General features: G+C 36.6%; 1 protein-coding gene across 8 annotated transcripts; it reads left to right on the top strand.

Moving 5' to 3' along the window:
- Positions 1 to 9,747: 9,747 nt before the first annotated feature.
- On the top strand, positions 9,748 to 16,394 carry LOC113692718 (calmodulin-binding receptor-like cytoplasmic kinase 3). 8 transcript variants are annotated; one of them, XM_072052539.1, is made up of 10 exons: positions 9,748 to 9,954; positions 10,050 to 10,213; positions 10,439 to 10,542; positions 10,774 to 11,130; positions 11,276 to 11,521; positions 11,676 to 11,959; positions 13,341 to 13,506; positions 13,590 to 13,679; positions 14,312 to 14,610; positions 16,057 to 16,394. In XM_072052539.1, exons 4-10 carry the CDS (start codon positions 10,839 to 10,841, stop codon positions 16,264 to 16,266), a joined length of 1,587 nt encoding a protein of 528 aa, XP_071908640.1. In that variant the 5' UTR covers positions 9,748 to 9,954; positions 10,050 to 10,213; positions 10,439 to 10,542; positions 10,774 to 10,838; the 3' UTR covers positions 16,267 to 16,394. The 8 variants fall into 8 exon arrangements, with proteins under 8 accessions (XP_071908640.1, XP_071908639.1, XP_027067030.1 ...); XM_072052538.1 differs by having other exon boundaries at positions 10,765 to 11,130; XM_027211229.2 differs by having other exon boundaries at positions 10,426 to 10,542.
- The last annotated feature ends 287 nt before the right edge of the window (positions 16,395 to 16,681 follow it).

Raw genomic sequence — 16,681 nt, 5'->3', positions numbered from 1 at the left:
TGAGCAATAAAAGCAAATAATCAAATAGATTGATTGTGTGTTCTTTTTTTTTCGTCTAAATCTATTGTGTACTTTAAGAACGTATGACGCATCTTTATTTTGTAAGAAGTAACTAAATCTTATAAAAAAAAAATGCTATGTTGACTTCTATAAATAATAGGACAAATTTTAGAACACATTATATATTTCATATGCAAATGCTAGGTATATGTAAATCGTCCTACATTCAAATATTCATATGTTGTTAGAAATAAGAAAACAAAAATAAATTACCTTTGTATATTCTTATCAAGTAAGATATATAAATAGACGTATTTGACGAAGTCATATAAAGATATATAAATACACGTTATCCTCGAAGTCATAAAAGTCATGTAAACAAATATTTTCCACTAGAAAGATCAGTTAAAAGTTTGCACCTAATCTCGTGTTACTTTCATATTATTTAGATTTCTTAAGCAAAATTACTGAGAGAAGGTGTTCATAGCTTAAATTCGCCGTTTGTCAAAAAAGAAAAACTTAAGAAAAATTTTAAATTGGACAAAAAGAAGTATTGCCTTTGACGTCAATAATGAAAGGGGTCTTCCCGACGATTACGACAAATATTGCGGAGGCTTGTGTTATTAAAGGAGACACATTTCATTTGTTTCTTCCTTCATACTGTATTTTCTTACGGTCTTAAACGGTAGAATGTTTTGCTGGAAAAGTACGAGAACCAGTTCCTTGAGGAAGGTTGGCAATTCACGCATACACTAGACCCGGCCTGCTCAGCGTACGAATGCTTGGGATTCATAGAGAGTGAAAACCAATACACAGTCTAGCGAGTAGAGAATCTATTAAATTTTGCAACTAATTGACTTTTTTAGAGTATCAGATTTCCGCAAACTTTAATGAATAGTAAAGGAATATAAAGGATTGTTCTCGTAATATGCTCTGAGTTTTTCATGGGACACAATTGCCCTTGCTTTGTCAACACAAAATGTCAAAAATTGAACTGCCTTTCAAAGTACTTTTAACTTTTTCTAACTCCAAGTCTACCAATCAGCACGAGCAAAACTAGGGACGTAAACGGGTCGGATCGAAATCCGACATTTAATGAAAATATTTGAATTTGAAATTGGATTCAGACAGGTCTCAATACATTGGTTCGGATTTCCATGATTGTGAACAATTTTCTTTTAAAAATTAATTGAGTATGATCATTTTTGTTTATACACATAATTTAATCAATACAATATTAACAATATAATTAAATTAATTATAGCAATCACTTGATTTATAGAAACTATTTTTTAATTTAATATTAGTGGCTTAGTAGCAAAATTTGATGAAATGCATAAATTTATATTAAAATATGGAAAAATCGTCCAATTTTTCATCCCTCACATTTCAAAAGATTAATATTTCCATTCCTCACTAATTATGTATGTGAGGGAAACCCTAAAAAAAAATTTGTGTGAATACATTTTGTTTAAACATATGTATATGTCTATTTGATTTTGCTTAATAATACGAATAGCATAAATATATGTATGTGTCTATTTAATTTCACTTAACAATATGAATACCATATATTATATGTGATCATTTGATTTCATCTGGTATTAACTAGTAAATAATCTTGCATTCATTGTCAAGTTAGCTAATAAAGCTATTTTTAGTCAAAATACAATAAGAATATGCAAATTAAGGTTCTATTGGTAAATATTAGTCATAATCATACAAAAAGAGAAGATAGCTCACAAGTTGACCCCAATTACATACATGTGTTTATGCTATTATTATTAAACAAAATCAAATGAACATATACATGTGTTTAAAAAAATGTATTCACACACATAATTAGTGAGAAATGAAAATTTCATTTTTGAAATGTGAGGGATGAAGAAATTCATTTTGTGAAATGTGAGGGATGAAAAAAATCATTTTATAAAATGTGAGGGACGAAAAAATTGATTTTATAAAATGTGAAGGACTATAGATCAGATTATGTAAAATATAATTTGACAAACTTACCCTTAAAAAATGATCACGTGCCTTGCACATGATGGATTCCGGCAAAAAAATGATCGGAAACCTAGTTAGGGACTAAATTTGTTCGATGTGAATATGTAAGAGATATAAAATTATACTTTTAAAAGTGAGGGACGAAAAAAGTTATTTTACAAAATATGAAGGACATTTTGGACGATTTTCTCTAAAATAATTATACTAATCAGATCCGGGTCAAATTCAGATGGGCGAATCTATCACTCATTTTGTATCTGAAAAAATGGACCAGCTCGGAGTTAGGTCCAAACAAAAGCCATAGAAATGATTGCAATTCCGGAATCTGCACCTTTATACAAATCAATTAGTTCTTATCTAGCATCAATAAATTAGAAAAAGACAGGGGAGTTGAAAAATACCAGATTCTTTTTGTGGTGCTGCCCAAGATCATTGCACCGAATGAAATGTTGGTTTTTTCAACTCACTATTTGATTTTCCATTTGACCATAAATATATATTTAGTATAGAGCCGAAGTGTTAGGTCTGATGAATTCGTACTTTTGGCTTTGTGGAGTATCATCCTAAAAACTCCAATGAGTTGCAAAGACGGCGAATTTGAAGGGACATGAATATGTCTGCTAGCGAAGAAATGAACGGAGGCCAAACAATTGTTCGGGCCATTTAAGTTGCGGAGCCTAATTAGTCTTACCATGAAATGTCCATACACCAACATGACTGATCTCCAACTTGCGTGTGGTATGCATGTTTAGAATTCTTTTTTTTTTTTTGAAATAAAAGTTTGGAAGTATTTACCTTTGAATCCTATCAACATAGTGCTTATATCAGCGAAAGCATGCGCTCAGAACCACAAGTTATTTACAAGTTTCCTTAGAAATTACCCACTAATATGGTCACGCAGAACCATAAGTCATTTATAAATTTTTTTAAAAATTATCCACTAATATAGTTCTCATATTAGCAATGAGATTTGAACATACGATTTTTTGTGAAGAAATGACCCGTTCTTACTAACTGAACTAACTTATATTTATGCATGTTTAGAATATTATTTTGATATTCTACGGTGAATGGACACTATAGCGGCAAAAGAAATAAACATTTCATTAAAACAAAGAGAGAGTTTTGAAATGTGAAAGAGCAAGTATTTCTTAAAATCTAAACATGACAAAAAAAAAAAAGGCGGAGGAGCTAGACCATTCAAAAAAAAGAGAGCGGGGTGACTGATATCTACTTATGTACCAGTTTCTGGTGCCGACATTAAGTGATAACCAAAGTCCAGGAGCGATAATGTAAATAAATGAGAAAGTGGACAAAAACAGTCTAACACGTGGAATGATCCAAGATTTTTTTTTTTTTTAAAGGGAAAAAAATGTTGAAGATTAGCTGTAGCCCTTCACCAAGAAATTATTTTAAAGTACAAAAAGAAAGCCAAGCCTCTTTGCTAAGAAGGTCCACAAGCCATGCTATAAAATGCTACCTGTTCATTGTTTTCCTCGCAATTATGCAGCATAAGTAGGTCCACCAAACTCATCTTATAGTATCTGTTCTCATAACAATTCTTTAATAAATTTATGAATTTCTTATGTCAATCACATACACCTAAGGCATTGGATGCTTGCCAGGCCAACCTTTTTATTTCATCGAATTCACTGCCCGCGGCCAAGTGTTACTATGCCCGTAATTCTTACTATAATAGTGCTAACGAATCAAGTGATTGGGACACGTGAAGGGAATATTCTCTTGAGCCCTTTGATCTTCGAAAATTTCAGTTTCGGACCTGGTGGAATTTGAGAACGATGTGCCGGGGAAACTCTCAAAAATCCCACAAATAAATTTGCGGCATAGCGAGCAAGACAACAAAATTACGGAAATAGCTGTAAAATGGATGGGGATATTGCCTCTCCTTCCGTGCAGGTGGCTGTCAAATTGCCATCTGATCATCTCTCTCTCCAGTCTTAGGCTTGAGGACAAAAACTAGTTATCCACTTTTTTTTTTTTTTTTATGGAGTGGGTGTCCGGATCAATTTTTCCGGGGTCCGACTAATCCCACTCCGCCCTGAAAGAAGAGGTCACATCCCCCCGAACATGATAATCACGGGATTCGGACCCTTGCGGACACTGGACATCAGCTCTTAAGGAGGGTTACTGAGACCGACCGAATTGTTCATGAGGGACAGACAATTTGGTGGGAGGCAAGGGTTGAATCCCTGACCTCCCACCCCACCAAGAGGGGTGGTGGCCACTGAACTAGAGCTCAATGGTTCAAAAACTAGTTATCCACTTGCTTTGCACAAACATGTCGAAGTCACGCATAACAATAGCAGTCATTAACCAACTACTCTTAAAATAACTGGTCACCAAGAGAGTTTTAAAATTTTATTTGGTTATATGTCAAGAAATCAAATTCCTCAGTCTATATTCTAAAAATTCAGGGGTTTCTAGAATGTTTCGTCAGCGAATGCGTGAGCATCCATCTGAATAGGTGACGATTTAGTCCCTTCGAATTTCCTTCTTGGTCATGTTGGATCATCCCCCTCCCTATAATATAGAGACGGAATAAGCCTATCATAACAATAGCAGTCATTAACCAACTACTCTTAAAATAACTGGCCACCAAGAGAGTTTTAAAATTTTATTTGGTTGTATGTCAAGAAATCAAATTTCTCAATCTATGGCTCCGTTTGGAATGTGAGTTTTTTAGGTGTTTGTCTAAAACTTTGGGCCTGTTTGGAACCTGAGTTTTTTGGGAGTTTGTCTAAAACTTTACTGTAGTGCACTGTATAAGTTTTTAAAAAATTTTTGTAGAAGTTTTTGTAAGGTAAAAATTTTTTTTATAGAAGTTTTTGTAATGTGAAAAATTTTGTAGAAGTTTTGGTAAGGTGAATTTTTTGTTCCTTTTCTTTTTTTCTTTTTCTCTTTCTCTTTCTCTTTCTTTTTCTTTCTTTCATTTTTCTTCTTCTTCTTCTTCTTCTTTCCATTACCCGTTACCTCTGCCTCCCACCTCCGCTCCTCTGCTAGCACCACCTCTCTTTTTTTTTTTTTTTCTTTTCTCCTCTCCCCCCTCCCTCTCTCTCCCCCGCCACCCCTTTCCTCCCCTCTTCTCCACCACCCCCTCCCACTCCCTTCCCCGTTCCTCCCCCCTTGGGCCGCCACCCCCTTGGGCCGCCACCCCTCATACTCCCTCCCCCGCCACCTCCCTATGCCCACCATCCCTTTCCTCCCCTCTCTCCCCCACTCCCTCTGCCCCTTCCCTCTCTGCCCCGCCACTCCTCTCCCGCCACTCCCTCAGCCCCTTCCCTCTCTGCCCCGCCACTCCTCTCCCGCCACCCCCTCAGCCCGCCCTGCAACTCTTCTCCCCCGCCATTCCTCTGCCCCTTCCCCCTCTGCCCCCGCCACTCCTCTGCCCCTTCCCCCTCTCTCCCCCGGACAACTGTGCCTGCAGTTAGGATGAGGATAAAGCACGAGGCGCGGATGGAGCTATCAAATGGGGTGAAATTGGAAGGGGCGACGTTGGTTGTTGTGAGGCCCATAAATGCTAGTGGATGTGGTGGTCGCGAACAAGGGAGTGAGACGGAGGAGCAAAGCGGGGATGTGGGATTGGCGATGGGGGCGTTCATAGGCGATGGAGTTTATGGGGAGGCTGTTGAGAGGTTGCTCAAATGCAGCTGGTGGGTTCGGTGGGGAGGAAGAAGAAAGAAGAAGAAGGGATTTTTTTTTTTTGGATATTTTAAATGTGCAGATAAAAAACTTTGAGAAGTTTTTTGAGGTTCCTGTAGCAAAAGTTGTTAAAAAACTAGTAGGTAAAAAACTAGCTTCCAAACAGGCTCTTTATTGTAGCTTACTGTAGAAATTTTTTAAAAAATTTTTGAAGTGTGTTTTTTTGAATATTTTGAAATGTATAGTTTAAAATTTTTGAAAAGTTTTTTAAGATTACTGTAACTAAAGTTTTTAAAATACTTATAGCAGACAAATTTGACAAAAAACTTGACTTCCAAACAAGGCTATATTCTAAAAATTCAGAACTTTCTAGAATGTTTCGTCAGCGGAGGATGCGTAAGCATTCGTCTGGATAGGTGAGCATTCGTCTGGATAGGTGATGATTTAGTCTCTCCGAATTCCCCTCTTGATCTTGTTGGGTCATCCCCCTCCCTATAATATAGAGACGGATTAAGCCTATCGTGTCGGAAAAAAAATAACAGTCATTAATCCTCATAAAATTATCCAAACATGTCCCTTGTTTTTTAAAAACAAACAATCCCCCTCCCTTTCTACCCTTCCAAGTTATGAAATTCGAGTTCTCCCTTTTATATAAAACTTCTATTTGCTTTGGTTTAGTTGAGATCAAAGAATTAAGGGTCTTAATTAACGTCTGTCTCTAATTCATCTATCAAATTTTGGAATTAACTAATGACCTAGCGACTAATATTATCTACATCCTATTGAAATTTGAAACTGCCTGATCTTCAACATGGCACAAAAATCACAAGAATATCAGGAAAAAAGTTTGTCCAACTTTAGCAGGCTAGAATTTATACGCAAGGACAAAATTTTGGATAAGCCTAGTGGACTCGTGACCGATGCGCGCGACAAGCGGTGGTCCAATTCCATCCTGCTAAAAAAATCTCATTTCATTAGGCTCTGCAACATGAATCTTGACAATTTCACTGAACTTGAAGGCCAAAAATAAAAATATCGTCCGGTTCGATTTGATTGAGTGCATCAGAATCGCAGTACACCATGTTTTTCTAGGATAGGGATCAGGTCTTGATGTTCCCAAACTGGCATGTCAACTTCACTGGCTAGAGTTAAAGACTTGGGACGTTTTTCTAATATCTCACCATATATGAGAAATCGCTATTGCCTCTTCTTGACATGCAAGTTGCTTTCATGCCTAGCTTAGGAAAACAAACTTGATCCGCCAATTAAGGTCGTCAGTGCCTTTCCCAGTGATAAATGATGGAGAAAAGAAAAACGAGATTTATGGGCATTTAATTCGGGAAAAAAAAAAAAAGTTGCATAGGGGAATTTGGATTTGAACCCCTTGTGATGACTCTGTAGTTAGAGGTGCAGACGATTTTCGAACTTAAATGAACTAATAACGAGTTTGCTTAGTCAAAAATCAAAATACAAGCACTCAAACAACTTGAAGAGGTCGACTCCACGCTGATAGAGCTCGAGTTCGAATTTAACTAATTCGAACAGCTTGAAGATTCAAATTCAAGCCTAATATGTCACATTCGAAAACCCATCGAGTTTAATCAATCTTCAAATTCATATATACTTTTGTTTGGGGGTTTTCTTATTTGTTAGTGTCAAATGTCTGTACCTTTTTTTATTTCTATTTCTATAATTCCATATCTAAAATTATATAAAATCTTAAATTTTTTTTTTTGTCAAAAGGAAAAAAAATTATACTCTAAGTGACATACTCCTTACACAACAGACACAAACTAAAAGACAGCCCCCTCTAAAATGCTTCCATATTCACGTCTAAAGTTTTGACATGTCGTGTTTTTAAAATTGCTCTTTGTAGGTGAATTCAGAAAAAAATATCAAGATTATGTAGAAGTCAAATAAATTCTGAATCTTATGTTGTTGAAATCAACTCATTTCTTTCACATCTCTAGGTAAAAAAAAAAAAAAAAAAAAAATTTTGTCATAGTCGTTTAAAAATGTTCGAATCCACTCTCTTTTTTTTTTTTGGGTGTGTGCCTATGTTTCGATTTTGTTTTTCTCATTCCATATATTATTTGAAATCGTAGAACTATCTAGCGGCGGACTCTGAATGGCCGATGGCAAGACTTCGTTGCCGTGTACTGAAGGGCTTCGTGTAGAATTTGGAAATATTAGCGGCAGCCCATTATTTTCAAACACTGGGCCTTCTGGATGCACGGCCAGCTGTCTCGTTCACTTTCAATCTCGTTTGCACTCCAGTTTGACAGACTAGCCTGTGGATCGACAAGACAAAAAAATCTTCCACAAGCCTAATTTACAGCCCGACAATAATTTATTTATCTTGGGGTGTTAAAAAAAAAAAAAAAAAGAGCAAAGCAACTTGCTTTGCCATTTCGCCTAAAAGCAAAAGTGTTTTGTAAATTACACGTTGTGATATCCTCACTCCTCCTGAGAAAGATCTTTTTTTTTTTTTGAAAAAAAAGAAGTTCAAGATAATAAAATGAATAAGTTAGAATTTGAATATTCATTCCAAGGAAATCTTTATCATAGTTACTCGCTCGTCATTTATGATTGGACTAATAATAAGTAGTAGATATGAGGAAGGATATAAACTAGTTTGAGCATCGAATTGTGGAAAAGTTGGCTCGAAATATCACTTAATCGATGGAAATTTCACCGAAAAAAAAAACTTAATCGATGGAAATGACCAAAAAAAAAAAAAAAAAAATCCATCCATTTGATATTTATTTTCAAATTGGCAAATATTTGTCGCTCCATGGTAAGATTTAGCTCAGAATTATCTGGTCAGTGAATTGACAATGAAGATTTTGTTGATTGCTCTCTGATAATGAGCTTCATTTTTTTCCCCCAAAAAACAAAAAAAATCATAGCCCAACAGAAGATGTAGAAGACCAACAAGCAAGTCAGACATGCCAGAAGAAATTCCAGTTACCGAGCGTTAGGAAAATGTTAAAAGAAAAAAGTTTTTCCCCCTAAAATTAAAAGAAAAAATGAAAAATGGTCAAATGAATCGACCCATGATGCAGCAGCAGCCAGCCAGCAGTTACTTTCCTGCTCCTCTCGTCCTCTCTGGTTTTTCTTTCTCCCTCCAGTCACGCCAACGCTATGGTGACATTGCCGTGATGAATTGTGGTCAACTACAGGTGGGAACGGGCCGATTCTCATACTACCATCTATCAGTGGAAGTCCGAGTCTTCAGCTTCGCACGTGGTTTGACCTCACAATTTGCAAGTTCGTGGATGTTCACACGTGGGGAACAATTGTTGTTTGCTTCCGCTAATACGAAAACAAAGAGTAGCCCAACATCAATTCATTCATGAAGAAGATGTTAACTTCAAAATATAGTCCCCCATCCCCCCTCCTCCCCCCCCCCCCCCCCCCAAAAAAAAAGAAGAAGAATACATTACGATTTATAAACAAACAAAGATAAGTGAGTGTTGGATCGAAGATTATTTGAAATTTTTAGAAATATTTTTGTAGCATTTTTTGTCTGATGATGTTATGCATGCGACATAAAAAAGTGGTTAGACAAATGATTACATGTTCACATAATTTTGAAAAAAAAATTTGTTTTTCAAATAATGTCAACTTAGAAAATGTTATTCGAATGCCATCCTAGGAAGACTATTCTAATTCTTTGTTTTCGTGTGTGTGTGTGTTTGTTGGTAATAGAAGCACAAGAAAAAAATACTCCCCGAAGAACGGTAAAAGTAAAAGGGAGTAGCTAAAATTTCAACCGTCAGCCCGTACCCTTTCAAACCTTAAAAGTTCCACGTCATTTACCATCCGACAAAAACAACATGTCGTAGCGTTTTACACTTTTTACTTGAGAGAAGAAAGAAAAAACGAAGGCCTTTGGTTGGATAATCAGTCAATGATGGCTTTCGAGTCTGGGGGTAACTATGCAGTGCAGAATACAACAACGGTCAACAATATCCAAAAGTCTGGAGGAGCTGGAATGCATCATCACTTCACAGCCAGGAATCTGCACTAATAAATTGGGTTTAAAAAAATAATAATATTAAGCAGAGACGGCCAATTTGTTACATCATATTCACAGCAACTTTACCGTCTTAACCTCCCGAAGCCAAAAGACCGAACTGCTGCTTCGCCAGCCAGCAAGCTAGGGCCGGTCTTTCTCATTTTTGCCTTTGATTTTTCCTTCTGATGAATATAGTCCAACCACCACTAAACATATAACACTTTAAAAAATCTCCACATTTCCTCCTCTCAGCCGCCTTTACTCAGGTTTGCTTCATTCCTGACTTCAATTAATGCTTGACCATTGATTTCTCTCCCCGTCTGCTGCTTTATATACTAATTTAGAACTCCTTTCTTTATAGTCGTTGGGGAACAGATAAGATTGGCGCTTCAACTTTTTGATGAAGTGGGATTGTGAATTTGAGCTGTTTTTGCAACTGGGAATTTGGGTTTTTATGTGTTTGGTAAAGTTGTTGAGGAGAAATATTTTTCTTTCTGATTGGCTGGTCTTGTGATTGATGAATTGGTAATTAGTTCCTTGATCTGGGATTGTTTGTGTTCTTCTATTTATTGAACTAAATTTGATAGGGAATTCGGCGGCCTTTAAGGTTCTCATGATGCTGTGATAACTGAGTTCGGAATGTTCTGATTTTTTGGTTCTCTTGCATTAATATCTTTGCTTCCAACTCGGGGTTTGAGCTCTCCTCTTTCATAAAAATTGGATCTTTCTTAATTCAGTTTCTGTTTGGAGGTACCTTGGCACCAGAGTTCTTGGTGATGATCCATTGAAATTTTAAGTGCTTATGAATATTTCGGCTGGTTTGTCTGGAGCTGTTTCAGAATTTTGACTTCAGGGTATATGGTCTTTTCTAGTTTAACATACAGCATATCTGCTTTTGTTCAGCTTCTGGATTAAATTCTAAAGACTGATTGGCTTGAGAACCGTGTTTTGAGAGGTTGCTTTAGCGTTGTTGAATCAAATTCTGCATATCATTTGAGTTTATACCACACAACTACTGTTTCACTTTTGCCAGTTTGTTGTGTTCAAGTTGCTTCTGATTTCTTGGCTTGGCGTAGGAGTTGCAGCTGAGTTTATCCCTTGTGGAGCCTTGAGATTTAGCAATGCTAACACCATTTCTTGGATTTGGAAGATGGAATTTGTGGGCCGTAGTACATTGCTGACCATCACAGTGGTAGTTTTGAGTTTATTGGTGTTGGTGCAGTTGCCAGGACTATCAGCTTCTGGTTTATTAATTGATTCGAATACTTGTGGAACATACCATATTGGCTATTCAGATGATCTTAAAGAGAGATTGTTCTACATTGATGGAGAATTAGTGGATAGAAATTTGTTTTGCAAAGCTCTCAGATTCTATCAAGAGAATCATTGCTTGATTAGGGGAAATGCTAGAAGTCAACATTGCAGTTTGTACGATTCATTGGGTAAGATCCATTCACCTTATACCTGTCCTGAATGCTATTCTGTTGGACAAAATGTTATTTGAATTCTTAGTATATAGTCATGTTCAGTTAGTTTCACTTAGATGTTTACTTTCTATGAGAATGCACCCTTTTTCTTGTTTTGCAGATGAGCTGCCTTTCAGGGCAGGAAGAAAAATTTTGAAGGAAGGAGTAAGAGAAGAGTCGATGGAAGATCATTTTAAAACACAGCAAATGGAGGACAAAGAAGCCAAGTATGTCATATTCACCCCAAAAAACTTGGCCATGGCAGCACCTGGAGTTCTTCTTCTTTGCTGTGGCTTAGTTTGTCCTTGCTTTCGTCCAAGAAGAAAAGAAAGTTCTGTTCCTGTATTTGAGAAGGATCCAAATTCAAGTGAGTATTATTATGTTCCTATTTGATCGCAAGATAATAAACAGAAGCAAAGATAGTAAAACGATTTCCCTTGTATTGATAGTCTTACGATAGATTCACTTCTTTTGATCTTTGTGGTCATTTAAACTTTTAGTATTTTTTTTTTTTTTTGCAGTGGACTCAGTTTCCTCTTTAGAAATCAATTCAGTTCCCGAAAAAATTCCACCCAGTCCTCTACGGGTGCCGCCTAGTCCTCTACGGGTGCCACCTAGTCCTTCTAGGTTTTCAATGTCACCAAAACTTGATAGAGTTGGATCTGTTCATCTAAATATGAGTCAAGTTGTGAGAGCTACCCAAAATTTCTCACCATCATTAAAAATAGGTGAAGGAGGTTTTGGAACGGTTTACAAAGCACAGCTACCTGATGGCCAGGTTGTTGCCATTAAACGTGCTAAGCAGGTAACTGACTGCATCAAAACTCGATCTAGAGTTTGAAATAATTTACAATATCTTATATTTCCATCTGCAATGTGGACTTTGCTTAATAATATGGTGTGAGACCAAATACATTTCTCCATTTTTTTGATACTCCAGGATGATAAAACACTATCCCTTTCGCTCTTTTAGTTAGCAGTTTATATGTAAAGAAAGTTGAAATAGGCTCAAGACTAGTATCATGTGTTTTATTAAGTTTTTGACTGGCGCTGTGAGGCATTGTTAGACATCTTTTCTGGGAATTTGTATTCTCCTTTCCCAATCCCTCAATCAACCAGCCAAGTGATTAAAAAAGTTGAAAAAAAAAAGAAAGAAAGAATGAACATTGAGGCATAAACCTTCAGGTTTACATTTTTCTTGAATGAAGCAAATTCTAAGTTGATTTAGTATGAAAAAAGACTAGACTTCGAGGTTTCCTTCTTTAGATGTACCAAGTACAGTTACATCACTTTGCTTTAAAGATTAACTGAAAAAGAAAAAAGAAAACATTAAATGGAGGATTTTTTACCATTTATTTGAAAGGGAGAAATCTTGAACATTATACAGGGAAGATGCTATGTATGTGTGTACTACCTGTTAAACCTTACTTTAGGTTCAATTATCTTTGAGATTTTCCTGGCCAAAAGATTATATACTACTCAAAATATGACCAAGGCAGGCATCAGGATTTTGATTAGTTGCTGAACATGTTGACTGATTGTTATTCTGTTTATCCACAAAGCTATTGCAGTCAAGGCTACATGTCAGTGTAGGGTGAAAAAATGCAATAGACTAAGTTTTAACAAAACTTAACCAGTGATGAGTTCAGACATGTGAAGAAATTATTTTAGGGATTTCCATAAGTTGTGATTTTGGTGAGTCCAATATCAGTTTAATATTGTCTTTGAAACCATGGAACTTGCTTAAATAGTGACATTGGTGTAGACTTTGATCTAAGTCACCATAACTCAATCAATGACATGACCAAATTTGATCAGTTCTAGGTCCCTTCCTGAAAAGGAACTCCCACATCCTCGATGGAATGATAAGAATTTGGAAACCTAAATCATTTTACACTATTCAATACTGCTCTATCTTTGCAACAGTAAAATTGAGTCTGTGTATCCACTTGGATCTTAGGTTATTTCTTCCTGGTGTTAATGTATGTCTAGCTTTGCTGGTGATGGAACCATGAGTGACCGAAGGTTATCTCACCTTGTTTTTTCAGTATAGTTTGTTTGATAAAAAGTTGAAACAACTTTTGTGTTTTTTTAGATGTAAAGATCCAAACTTTTTTCTGGCTACTTATTCTCATGAATCTATTGCTTCCCAAGGCTTATGAGTTGCTGACACTTACCTTTCACAGGAGTACTTTGACACCCTACGAACTGAGTTTAGAAGTGAAGTTGAACTACTGGCCAAAATTGATCATCGGAATCTGGTCAAGTTACTTGGTTATGTTGATAGAGGAAATGAGCGCCTTATTATTACAGAATATGTACCAAATGGTACTCTAAGAGAACATCTAGATGGTAAAGAATTTTGACTCTTAAACCATTAGCATTATGCAAAATGAGGAAAATGACCAACTGATGGTCCGTAATATTTCTTGCAGGTCTACGAGGCAAAACCTTGGACTTCAATCAGCGACTTGAGATTTCTATTGATGTTGCGCATGCCTTGACGTATCTGCATCTGTATGCAGGTGACTACCTTATATATCTATATAGCCGATTCACTTCCTACTTACTGCACAAAATCTCATTGAAGGATAATACTCAACTTGGAACATTAGGAACCAGTCGAAAAAAAGCATCTAAATTTGAAGGGCTTCTTGTTTTTGCTAGAAAATGCCAATTTTTAGCATACTGTTATAGAAATTATCAATAAGTAAAACTTTTTACGAGCTGACCCACTTGAGATCTCCAAATATATGATAAGCTAAATAGTGCATAATCTGGACCAAGGAAACATCCACCCTAAGCAGCAACAAAATCGTGCTTCAATGCTCTTTTCTTTTATCAATGGAGAAGACAACCTTTAGGATTCTCTTGCAATTAGTTATCACAATGGCATTATTTTGTAGATTAATGTTATGAGGATCTTAAACTGCATCGTACGAAATTAAAGCAGTTTACTGGTTTCTATTGAAGACACTCTTACAGTTAACCATACTGGTTAGTCTATCGTGTTAAATGCTGATATTCACTTAAACATTTTCTAATTCCATTTCAAAAGCCTTTCAGAATTTTGCTATTTCAAATGTGCTTCTCCTATCATTCTGCTTTTTGATTATTTGGTGGAAAGACATGATCTTAATTGTTGACTTTGCTGCAGAGAAGCAAATAATCCATAGAGATGTGAAGTCATCCAATATTCTTCTGACCGAAAGCATGAGAGCCAAAGTTGCCGATTTTGGATTCGCAAGGCAAGGAGAGATGGACTCTGATAAAACACATGTTTCGACTAAAGTTAAAGGAACAGTTGGTTACTTGGATCCAGAATATATGAAGACTTATCAACTCACATCGAAGAGTGATGTATACTCATTCGGGGTTCTGTTAATAGAAATTTTATCAGGTCGTCGTCCAGTGGAGTTGAAAAAACCTGCTGAAGAGAGGGTGACAATTAGATGGGTATGTTTCTTTTCCTCGTCTTTTTGACAACAATTTGACTTGGCTGCCAAGACTTTAAAAGCTATTTCACTCGGCTAGCTAGTTTTACTCTTAACATTTATGGCTTGTGCACTTCCCGTGTACCTAATCGCATGGGTTCTTGAAAGGCCAAGGGATCTGTCTGGAGTAAATTTGCTTAAGAGTCTGTATTAAAACAATGGTGTTTGTCTTGGAAGTCTTCCTGTATGATTTAATATCATATGGTAGTCATAAGTTCCTCCTGTCAGGTTCATGAACATCCACGTACCAATCAGTAGGTATTGTTTTCAACTGGGACTTGGATTAGTAGGTGAAGACTAAAAGGGAAAAACAAAGCAGAAAGGGAATAAAATGCATAAGATCATTCTAGTGAGCTTCTTGGTTTGCATCATCAATGTCAAAGGAATTTTTAGTTGCTATCTTGCTGATCCTCCTGTTCTGAGACAGTACTTCTTATGCTACATTTTGTTTGAATTCTTCGGCAATGATCAAAATGCATTGTGTTGAACATCTCTGTAGTTTTTCATTGAGATCTATTCTGTCCCATGCTATGCGTATAACTGTGCTACGTTTGATGACCTTTCTCAGTCAAGGAACTTTAGTAGTCAAATTTATGGAATTACTAAGTCAAAAAAAAATTTTTTTTTTGAGTGTAAGTGGGAGGACTCAAACCCAGGATCTCTCACTTACACTCCCTCCCCACCAACCCACCAACCACCCAACCCATAATGATTTCCTAGGCAGAAAGACCTAGTGAATATGGCCCTAATTTTCCACAAGCAAATAACAGCTCCATGCTCTTTCCTGCCTCATTGGATTTGATCAGAATTAAGAGACCACTGTCTAATGACTTCTTGGTCATTTGTTGGGCTGGCATCTTTCAAGAGTCCAAGTTTCAGTGCTTCCTGTCACATTAAATGTTTCTGATTTTACAGCATATATCTTCCAAAAATACATTAGTTGGAGACATTAATTTAGTTCTGTTTGTAGATAGATAGTTAATAGCTGCTGACTCTCTGTTAGAAGGGGCAAAGTGAACTGATTTTATGATGATGAAAATTCTGTACCCTTTTTGTAAATTTGAAATAGCATAGTGGTAGGAATAAGTGCAAGATTGAGTCGAAGTCTGTAATGTTTGATGAGTTATGCCGTGACTAATGTAAATGTGCAACAATTGATTACTGAACAGGTGTGTGTGTGTGTGTGTGTGTGTGTATTTGAGGATTATCCAGTTGCTTGCCCTTACTTTTCCTGGTCGGATGGAACTTAGGGTGATAAGTCTGTTGAGCCTGCATATCAGTCTGTTGAATTACCTTTGAGTGCTTTGAGGCTTCGGTAAAAGTGGCAATTTAGCTTTTAATTCTTAAAAATTAAAATCTCAACCAGATTTGGATTGTTTACAACACCTCTCCCATCGTGTGCATGCAGGCTTTTGGCAAGTATAGTGAAGGAAATGTTTTTGGCATGCTCGACCCCCAAATGCATGAAACAATAGACAGGGAGATACTAATGAAGATGTTTGGTTTAGCTATCCAGTGCGCAGCACCTACACGAGCTGATCGTCCAGACATGAAGGTAGTGGGAGAGGAATTGTGGGCAATTAGAATGGACTACATGAGAAGGGGAAGGAGTGAGTGACTTGGAAGTTTGTAGTGGCTTTTTTTGTTGATGCTGTATAGAAAGACCCTGTTTTGACAATTTTCTGTTGGCCTTTATTTTCGTCAATTCCACGTTTTTCTCTTATGATAATGATCCGTTGCCTCAAACTTGGTGCTCATCAATTGTGTAGATGCATTTGTATTAGCTTTTGGCTTTGCGTCACTCAGGGTACCCTATTCGAAAGGATGATAGCTGTTAACGACGGCAATACTTGAATGAATTACATCGTTAGTACAGAACATTGCTCTTCGGAACAAATTGCAGAACACTTGCATGATTCGTTGTCCCATTGTTCCGTTTTCTTTTGCTTCGGATTTAGAACCGTGAAAGATTGAATGGATGCAAGCAAGGCGGACTACCTATTGGCTTGATCAGGGTATGATTGATCCTTGTA

Source organism: Coffea arabica, chromosome 6c, assembly GCF_036785885.1.
Source record: "Coffea arabica cultivar ET-39 chromosome 6c, Coffea Arabica ET-39 HiFi, whole genome shotgun sequence".
NCBI lineage: Eukaryota > Viridiplantae > Streptophyta > Magnoliopsida > Gentianales > Rubiaceae > Coffea > Coffea arabica.
Note: the sequence above shows the minus strand (reverse complement) of the source record. Positions and strands in the feature narration are given on the sequence as shown.

Coding starts and splice junctions, on each gene's coding strand:
- LOC113692718 (XM_027211231.2), top strand. CDS start 10,839: ATGGAATTTGTGGGCCGTAGTACATTGCTGACCATCACAGTGGTAGTT. Junction 13,680..14,311: donor GTATCTGCATCTGTATGCAG/GTGACTACCTTA, acceptor ACTTTGCTGCAG/AGAAGCAAATAATCCATAGA. Junction 14,611..16,056: donor AGAGGGTGACAATTAGATGG/GTATGTTTCTTT, acceptor GTGTGCATGCAG/GCTTTTGGCAAGTATAGTGA.